The 10,071-nt window shown below is 56.8% G+C and overlaps 1 protein-coding gene across 1 annotated transcript; it reads left to right on the forward strand.

Moving 5' to 3' along the window:
- Positions 1–587: 587 nt before the first annotated feature.
- Positions 588–9,849, forward strand: LOC309362478 (ETS translocation variant 3-like). The gene is made up of 4 exons (XM_081931831.1): positions 588–692; positions 1,379–1,616; positions 3,993–4,108; positions 6,063–9,849. The coding sequence occupies exons 1-4, from the start codon at positions 647–649 to the stop codon at positions 7,292–7,294; spliced, it is 1,632 nt and encodes a 543-aa protein (XP_081787957.1). The 5' UTR covers positions 588–646; the 3' UTR covers positions 7,295–9,849.
- The last annotated feature ends 222 nt before the right edge of the window (positions 9,850–10,071 follow it).

Raw genomic sequence — 10,071 nt, forward strand, 5'->3', positions numbered from 1 at the left:
TGTTCTGGGAGCAGGGATTGAGCAGCCCCCCTGCCTGCTGTGGGTGCACCCAAGTGATGGATTTTTGGGAAACAGCTTGCTTGGGGAAAGCCGTCCAGAGACTGGCCTGAGTATTGCTTCCAGGGCAGGGAGCCCACAGGGACACGGAAGGCCACCCACCATTGGATTGAGCTTGGTGGGGGTTTTATCAGTATGGAATAATCTGAATCAGATGTGGATATTTCTCCTTCTTCTGGTGGGACTTGGGGTTGTTCCACACACACCCCTGGCCTGCCCCATAGTTGCTGATCCAGGGTGGGAGGCCGGCCCCCTAACTGAGCTCCCTTCCAACTCAGGAGAACACCCCCCCCTCTTTTGGCTCTAAAACTTTGCTGGTCACTGGCTTGCCATTTTCTTGGGGTAAAGGGCAAGATTAATAAGTAGAAACTGGTGACATGATTATTTGTGGTTGGCGATGAGGGAACCCTCTTGGGATGGCTGCTTGTGACAAAGTCATGGAATTCTGCATGGTGGTTCTCCTGGGCTGAGAAAGTTCAGCAGCTAATAAGTCCTAGAAAGTAATCATTCTCTCTCTCTCTCTCTCTCTCTCTCTCTCTCTCTCTCTCTCTCTCTCTACACCCTTGGAACATCCAGCAGGAGCAGAAAAATGAAGGCAGGCTGCCCCATTGTGGAGAAGCCAGAGGGTGGAGGAGGTAAGAATCCCACCCATTGAACCCTTGGGCTCTGTGAATTCAGAGGCCGGACCTCTTCTCAGAAGCTTGACGCCTTCTTTGTCTGTGAAGAAACTGTCCTCTGTTTTCTCCTTCCTTGAGATGTTATCTTGGCAGATGCCATAGCTTCAGGATTGATCAGGCTGTTGGCCTTGCAGCTAGACTTAGGGGGTTCTCCAGACAGGACAGCAAAGTGATAAGGTGGTTGGAGGGGGCATGGAAAGACACTGCAGAGGCGCTCTGGCTGTGTAGCAGTGACCATATCAGTCCACGAGTCTTGAGACCGCTTGGAACTATAGATGATGTGAAGCAGGACGGAGGAACTGGACTCCAACTGCCACCGTCCTCCTCGCCATTGGCCATTGGTTGCTAGGAGGTGGAGCCCTGCAGGGTCTAGAGGACCTCACAAGTCCCTGATCCCTCGTGTCAAAGAAGCCAAAACGGTGTGAGGGCCAGGGACTGCACGATGCTTCCTCCTGGGATCTTGCACCTCATAATAACAACAACAACAATAATAATAATAATAAAGAAAGAAGCAGCAATAGTTTTAATAGCCAGGTGACCACCGCAGAGGCTCTCTCCGTGGAGAGAAAGTGGCTCTTCGGCAGGTGGGACCCTCATTCCTCTTCTGCCCCTGAAGCTCCCTCTCTTTTTGGCCTTCTCTGCAGGCTACCACTTCCCGGACTGGGCCTACAAGACGGAGTCCAGCCCGGGCTCTCGCCAGATCCAGCTCTGGCACTTCATCCTGGAGCTTCTGCAGAAGGAGGAGTTCCGTCACGTCATCGCCTGGCAGCAGGGGGAGTACGGGGAGTTTGTCATCAAGGACCCCGACGAGGTGGCGCGGCTGTGGGGCCGGAGGAAGTGCAAGCCCCAGATGAACTACGACAAGCTCAGCCGGGCCCTCAGGTGAGGGGTAGCAGGGTGCGGGCCCAGGGAATGTGGGAGTTGAGGGCCTGAGTAAGAGGAGCTTGGCCCTTGTCTTGTCAACAAAGTCCTCCCTGCCAGGTTTGAAATGGGCCCTGGGTGAGATTTCTGCAAGGGCAGAAGGCTGGGCTCTTCTCTGGCTCCTAACTAGGGCAACATGGGACACTTGCTCTCTGTGGTTTGCAGGGTTCTGCAATCTGAAGTGCTTCGGGTGCAATCCTAGCCTGTGTTCCAAGCGATAAGGAGTCCTTTCGAAGGCAGACGGTTTTCCTCTGAGAATTGTGCTGTCAGCCTTCCAGGAAGTTTCCCAATCCCGTTCTGTTTCTGCTCTTGAAAGTCCAGAGGGCGGAGGGTACAAAATGGATCCCTAGATCAGCCACAGCTGGCTTCCTGGGATTCAGTTCCCTCATTGTGGAAGCGAGGCTTGAACGTTGGCGTGCAGTTTAGGGTGGCGCACAAAGTTTCAGGCTTGCAGATTTGGAAGGTCAAAGGTCATCTGGTCCAACCCCCTGCAATGCAGGAACTGCAGTGAAGTCATAAGAACATCGGCAGAGCCTAATGGTTGGCTCAGGTCCTGGGGGGTCATATAGTCCAGCATCCTGCCCCCACAGTGGCCAGTCAGGTTCCTTGATGGGAAGCTCACAAGCCCTGAAGTTTCCAGCAGCTGTCATTCAGAGGTGGGAGAACAGAGACATCAGCTTTCGCAGCAACCATTCAGAGGTCTCTCTAAGCTGAAAGGTTCAGGGTCTTACGATCTTGGCTGTTTGGGGAGGGGGCAGTCCTTGACGGAGAAGCCCCCTGGACTCTCTCTGAGCTTGAGAGGGCTAACTGGGGAACAGGCTTGTTCAGACAGCAGAAGAGGTGGCTTGAGAACCATCCTCAAAATATCTGAAGGGCTGTCACATGAAAGATGGAACCAGCTTGTTTTCGGCTGACCCAGGAGATAGGACCCAATCCATAGATTCAAATGACAAGAGAGGACATTCTGACTAAACATCCGGAGGAACTTTCTGAAAGTGAGATCCGTCCTGCTGTGGAACGGAAGGTGGTGGACTCTCCTCTGGAGGTTTTTAAGCAGAGGTTGGCTGGCCACCTGCCAGAGATCCTTTAGTTGCGATTCCTGCATTCCAGTTAGGCTAGGTGACCCCTGAGGTGACCCCTTCCAGCCCTACAATTCTGTGTTTCTGCGACTCTAGGAGGGGGGTGGTTGGGACAGGCTCATTGCAGATCTGGGGTGCTGTATCTAGTGCAGGAGTCTGGCTGGTTCCTGCCATGGTCTCTGCTTCCACGATGCATCGTAGGCAGTCCTCTGTTAGGGCTGCTGGGGTGCCCCTTCTTGGTTCTCTGCAAGGCTCCCTGTCTTTGCCCCCCCTTCTCTTCTGGCTCTCTCGCCCCCTCCTCCTCCCGACAAGGCAGCCAGAGCTGTTGAGCCAGCGTCAAGACCTGAGGGCGCACGCCAAGTGGTGAACAGGTTGCCTCTTCCCTCTGGCATCTGTGCCCAGGAGGTGGTGGCTGAGCAGAGGGGAGCCCACGGACTTGGCTGCTGCTCTGCTTTTTGCTCAACTCCTCGGTGGCGGAGGCCGAGATCAGCAAACAAGGCGGCAACCTGTGCCTAAAGGGAGAGGAAGGAAGTGACAGGTCGGAGGATGCAGGCCCAACCATTGATCCCAGGGAGGAGGAGAGGCAGAGCCCTGCCCTCGCCGCCTCCAGGAGCCTCCAAATGGCACCGGGGAGACAAAGCAGCACGGCTGGCCCAACAGGTTGACATTGTGTTCTTCCCTTCAGGCGCCTCTTTCAGGAACAGCGGAATCTGCCTTCTGTCCTACCCAGTATTGACAACACGGATGGGCAGAATTAGCAGCTTGCTGGTTCCTCTGCCCTGCCTGGAGACCCCCGTGGGGACTGGGCCCAGGAATCTTCTCCGTACAAAGTAGATGTTCCATTAAAGAGCTCCAACCCTCCCTGTAAAAACAAAGGAGGCTTCTAGGTGCTGCAGTTCTTACGCCAAGGCAGACTCTTGGTCCATCTAGCTCAGTATTATAGACACTGACTGGCACCAGCGGCTCTCCAGGGTTTCAGGCCGGGGACGTTCCCAGCGCTAGCTGGCCATGCCAGGGATGGAACCCTTCTGCAGCCATAGCAGGTGCTCTCACCACTGAATTACGGCCCCTTTCTTACAGGATCTCAACTCAGATTCCAGTCCTTGTGTTTCCAAATAAAGGAATGTGGGAGGCTTCCAGGGATTGAACCCAGGGACTTCTGCAGGCAACCCCAGTGCTTCCCCCACTGAGCTGTCTGGACGTAGCATTCCTCACGGCTGGCTGGCGCCCTTATATCCTTCCTTACTTTATTTGGCAGGTACTACTATAACAAGCGGATCCTCCACAAGACAAAAGGGAAGAGGTTCACCTACAAGTTCAACTTCAACAAGCTGGTGATGCCCAACTACCCCTTCATCAACATCCGGCCAACAGGTAAGAAGAAGGGCGTGGAGCATGGGGCCACCCATTGCGGGTCCATCCCAAGAGCAGGGGAAGGTATACGGGGACCATGGAGGTCAGGGGAGAACTTCCGTCCACTTCCCACGGAAAGGCAAACCAGCGCCAGCTCATACTTTCCAAAATAGCTGTTGGACAGCAGAACGGACTCCCTTGGAAGAAGGTGGAGGACTCTCCTCCCTTGGTGGTTTTCAAACCCTACAATTCTGTGTTTCTGTTACCGCGGAGGAAAGAAGCTGCTGTCTTGGAACAACATTAGGGCTCCTGCAGGAACAAGTCTGGGCAGTTGCTGCCTGATGTTGCTTGTTCCAGTTCCCTTTCTTCTTCCTCTCGGGTCCGCCCTGCACTCGCCTCTCTCTCTCTCCCCTTCCCTCCCTCCTGGCTGCCTGGGGCTGGCACTGAGCAGGCAAGGAAGGTGCTGGAGTCCTGGAATGCCTCCCAGTATGATTGCAGCTTGTTTTCTTTCTTCTCCCCTGTGGGGAGGTTGACGCAACAAACCTGTTTGGCCCTTGCCTCCTTTGCCCTCGCCCCAGATATTGGCGCTTCCTTTCTTGTGGGAAGTGGCAGCCTAGGTGGCGTGTGGGGTCTTTGGGCCTGAGGGTTTCCCCTACGCAGGGAAACGGGGGTCACACCAGCCATTCCTGGCCAAAGGTGATTTTTCTGTTGTTGCTGCCGCTGCTTTTTTTATCTCACAAGGTGGCATATATAGTTCTCCCCTCTTCTCATTTAATCCCCACAATAACCCGATGAGGTAGGTTAGGCTGAGAGGCAGAGACTGGCTCTCAAGGACACCTGGTGAGCTTTCCTGGCTTGAGTGGGAATTCGAGCCCTGGTCTCGCCCACGCCCTAGTCCAACACAATGATGATGAGGATGATTTATTTATTAACACCCTCCCCCCCCCCCAAATCTGGCTGGGTTTTCCCAGCCACTCTGGGTGGCTCTCAACAGAATATTAAACAGAATAAAACATCAAACATTTAAAACTTCCCAAAACAGAGCTGCCTTCAGATTAGTGGCGTAGCGTGGGGGTGCAGGGGGGGGCCGGCCGCACTGGGCGCAACATCTGGGGGTTAGGGTTAGGGGCGCAAATCCATGGGTTAGGGGGCGCAAATTACTTGCCTTGACCCGGGTGCTGACAACCCATGCTACGCCACTGCTTCAGATGTCTTCTAAAAGCCAGATAGTTACTTATTTCCTTGACATCTGATGGGAGGGTGTTCCCCAGGGTGGGTGCCACCACCAAGAAGTCCCTCTGCCTGGCTCCCTGTAACCTCACTTCTCACAGGGAGGGAAGCGCCAGAAGGCCCTCGAAGCTGGACCTCAGTGGGCTGAACAATTGGGGTGGAGATGCTCCTTCAGGTCTACTTGGCTGAGGCAGCTGAGGGCATTAAAAATCAGCACCAACATGCAAAAGGCTCTCTGCACACCCTCTTGGGCATTACAGTTGGCAGAGTGGGGGCTCTTGGCTATGTTCAGGTGTGGGGTGTGGCTGGGTTCTCCTTGGCAGCCCCCTAGTTGTGGCACCCCCTTTCCACAGAAGTGCGTTTGGCACCTTCCTGGTCCAGCGTCTGCCGTACGCTGCAGCCTCACCGTTTCACCCTGGGCCTTTGACCCTGGAGATACCTCCGTGTGTTTCCAGGTCCCGCCCTATTCCCCTAATTTGTTCTAAACTGTTTTGGATAATTGAACCTTAAACTGTTGCCACCTGCCCTGGAACCTGATGGTGAAGGGCAGGCAAGAAGTTGAATAAATAATAATGAGGATGATGATTTCTGTGGGCTGGAGCTTTGAGAGGGGGGTTGTGAGACCTGGGGCTGCTCCTGGAGGCCAGGGCACTTGGGGGGCAAGCCCCTGCAGAAGCCCGTCTGCCTCTCATAACTCTCAGGCAGGCCTCCATTCCTCACGCCCCTCCGTCTCCTTCTTCCTCAGGTGTCGTCCCCCAAAGCGCCCCTCCTGTCCCGTCGGCCTCGTCCCACTTCCAGTTCTCCCCACTGGACGGCCACTCGCCCACCGAGGACGCCCAGCCCAGTCGCTTCTCCGGCCGGCCTCTCCCCTCGTCCGCCCAGGAGACCTTGAACAACGGCGGCCGCGGCGAGAAGTCTTCTCCAGCTCCGGAGCTGGAGGGAGGCTCTCCGGACTGGCGCCACGGAGTGGACCTGCTGGCTTCCCGCAATTCCGCTGCTGCCGCCGCCGCCGCTTCTGCAGGTGGGGTCAGCCACCAGAAGCGCAAGCCGGACTTGGTGCTGCCCCTCTTTGGACGGTCGGGGATGTACCCCGACCCGCATAGCCCTTTCGCCGTCTCCCCCCTGCCGACGCGCGGAGGGGTCTTGAACGTGCCCATCTCGCCGGCCCTGTCGCTGACCCCCACCCTCTTCTCGTACAGCCCCTCGCCGGGCATGAGCCCCTTTGCGGTGGGCGGCAGCTGCTTCTCCTTCAACCCCGAGGAGATGAAGCACTACCTCCACTCGCAGGCCTGCTCCGTCTTCAACTACCACCTCAGCCCACGGACTTTCCCCCGCTACCCAGGCCTTCTCATCCCGCCCTTCCCCTGCCAGCTGCCTCCGGAGGACCCGGCCCAGTTCCCCATCAAGCTGCAGCCCCCGCCTGCCGGACGCAAGAACCGCGAGCGGCCGGAGAGCGGCGGCAGGCCCGGGGCCCCTCCGCCGTCCTCCCCCCAGATCAAGGTGGAGCCCCTGCCGGACCGCCAGGAGCCCGAGGGCAGGGAGTCCCCGGGGCGAGAGGGAGGCTGCCGCTCAGCCACCCAGTCGCCCACCTGCAAGAGCGCCCAGGAGCAGCGGGAGAAGACCCTCTTTGCGCGGCCAGTGGCCCCCTCCTGGCCGGCGGTGGCGGCAGCAGCTACAGCTGCTCAGCCCCCAGCGCCCCCCCAGGCTGACCTTCTGGCCGACGAAAAGAAGCCCAAGCAAGAGGACGTCTCTGTTGAGAAGCCCCCACGAGAGACGGTGGGGGAGGCAGCGGGGGCCCCGGAGAAGAGGGAGGACTCCGCCGCTGTGATGCCCCCCAAACTGCGCCTGAAGAGGCGCTGGAACGACGACCGGCAGGCGGAGGGCCTGAAGGAGGAGCAGGGGGCCAGGAAGCCCTACTGGGGAACCCTGGACACCCCACACATCCTCCTGGCCCCCAAAGCTGCCGTGGATACTTAGGACTGTAGAAGCCCCATGGCCGTGGCGGTGTTTGTGTGTGTCTGCTTTGTACTGTAGCAAGATTTGCCTAGCCAGGAGGGAAGGGGACCGAGGGGAAAAGGAGGAGTGGGGAGGCTAGAATGGTTTTATGAATTCTAGGGGTTGTGTGTGTGTGTGTGTGTGTGTGTGTATTGCAGGCAAGAGGCTGTTTGTGTCAAGGCCTGCCTTGTCTGCAGCCCTGTGGCCCCGTCTGTGGCCGCTGCCCTGCCTCCTGGTGGGCTTCCACTGACGTGAAAAGACTTTTCTCTTGAATTCTGCCCCCTCTCCCCTTAGGGTCTTTTACAGAAGCAAGAATCTGTCTGAATGTACATAGTTCTTTTCTCTGGAGGGGGGGCGGGGGGGCGGGTGGACCAGGCGGAGGACTTCCTAGCCATTCAGAACTGGAAATGTGTCTCGTTACCAAGCTAGGAAAACGCTTTATTTAGCCACCAGGACATTGCACTGTCTTTGATCCTTTTTCAAAAGCGGGGATAGCAGGAAGAGGAGAGGGAAATGAGACTTGGCCGAGCTGGCGGCTGCCCCCTGGAGCAGGGGAGGGCCTGGGGCCTGGGCCGGCTGGAATGAGGGCTTGGCAACCATAAGTGTTACTTTTAGGACTTTGCTGGGGGGGGGAGGGGGACACACCGAATGGTCACGTTTTTTAAAAAACTTTTTTTGAAAAATTATCGAAGAAGCCATGACTCAGCAATTGTAAAACCTTTTCAGGGATGTGCAAGGAATGTGGTTGTAAACGAAAACCTTGAATGCCTTTAACAATACCCCCCCCCTTAATTTCCCTTGGTGGTTGTGGGCGAGGGGCGTTGGGGGGCAACGGAGCTGAGAAGCGGCTGGGAGCTCCCACAGAATGACTTATCGGGGCATCCTTTTCTTCCTCCCTCTTTTTGGGGAGTGCTGGGAGGGGAAAGCTCCCCCCGGCCTTTTCCGTCTTGCCTTAACTGCCTGCTTTGGAGACAAGCGCTGGGAAATGGAGAGGCTTATGATGGGGGGGGGATGGGGTGTTGTTTTCTGCGGAGGGGGCACGTAGCTCAGGGTGTGAAGACGGTCCTGGTCCTCCTTGCGGTTGCAGCATGGCGGCAGTGCTGGAGAGTTAGCAGCAGAGTTGGGCCAGCTGGGTCGGGTTGCCCATCTTCTGGTTCCCCCCTGGGCACTGTCCTAAAACCCAGGGGCGTGTGGTGGGCAGAGCACCCCTGCGGCTGCTCCTCTTCCCCCTTCTCCCAAGGCTGCCCAAGGAAAGGGAGAAAGCTTGTGCATGCAGACACACTTATTTGACTCCCCAAGGATGACCCCACAGAGATGGGGAGCTCATGACGAGTTCCCTGCAAGAGCGGCGTCTCCCAGTGCCCCTTCTTTTTCCTGCCACTGCGAAGGCGAGGATCTCCTTCCTTCCTTGCATGCTTGTTGGGGTTTGTGGGCAGTCGTGGCCCCAACGCAAAGATCACCCCTGTGCAAACTCTCGCTTTGCCTCTTTGAATGTCCCCTTGCCAGTGTCTGCCCCCCTACAACGGATCAGGTTCGGGGAATTCCTGGTGCGGTCCGGTCCCCCCCCCCCCCCAATGAGCGATCTCAAGCTTGTCTTTGGGCTGGAGGACATCAGGGAAGCTGTTGGCTACCAGTTTTATTTCAAGGCTGGCAAGGATGACCAAGTCAAATACTGTTTTGGGACCGGGGAGGCTCTCACCCCAGTGTTGTGGGCTGTGCCCCCCTCAAGAGCTGTGTGGCTCTTGCTGGGCTTCACGCAAGCCCACCCTCCCCCTCTTTGGTGTTGCCCAGCATCATGCGCACGAACAGCCTTATGAACGTTGGGGGGGGGGGGCCAGCAGCGCTTTCCCCCGGACAGGCAGGGTTTGGCGGAGGTGGGCTCAAAACTCAGGGACTGAAACATGACGGCCTTTTCTTCCTCCTCCTCTTCTTCTTCTTCAGATGAGTACATGCAAACCTTCAGTCTATTGTACCCAAGTGCCAGACGCCACGTCAGGCGGGGGGCTGGGGGGTTGATGGGGGGGTTGCTCGTGAGGAATCCCATTTGCACTTCTTCAGTGAGAATTCGTGTCTTAAAACAAACACCCTAACCTTTGCTGTCCCTTTTCTCCTCTGCCTCCTTCCTGCCGATAGCCATGGCAGTGCAGAGCAGACATGCCCTGTTCAGGGATGGTGGCGAAAGGGCTCAGGGTACTGGAAGGGCACGAGGGAGGGGGGTAAAGCAAAGTGATCTGCTTTGTGTGTTGTGGGGGGGTTGGTACCTTCCCCCTTCAGCTGGCTCAGGGAGCCATCGCTGTGGCTTTGCAGGGGCCGCAGCAGGCAAGGCCCCTTCCTGGCTTCTGACGGGAGGGGCTCCCCTTTTTTTCCTGCAGGAAAAAGCAGCCACATGCTTTGAAGCGCCTCTCCCGTAGTGCCAAATACTCAAGCCGGTGGGCGGCTAAACTCCTGTTATTGCGACTAATCGAGAGTGTGTTGACCTTTTTTTAACGAGAATTAAAATATCTTTTTTTTTTTTGGACAGCGTTTAGATTTTGCTGGCCTTGCAGGAAGCAAGGAACTTTTTGCTGGCCTTGCAGGAAGCAAGGAAACTTTGAAGCTTGCAACCTGGCTGCCCAAAAGCCTGGCAGGAGGCGGAGGAGAGTGGTTCTTTCTTGGGGGGCGGAGAGGGTGAATGAGGGCACCTCACTTCTCCCCACCCCACACACACTGACCTCGGGCAAAGGGCCTGACTCAGCCTCTCCTAACGTCCGGGTCCATTT

Source organism: Podarcis melisellensis, assembly GCF_964234715.1.
Source record: "Podarcis melisellensis genome assembly, contig: HAP1_SCAFFOLD_403, whole genome shotgun sequence".
NCBI lineage: Eukaryota > Metazoa > Chordata > Lepidosauria > Squamata > Lacertidae > Podarcis > Podarcis melisellensis.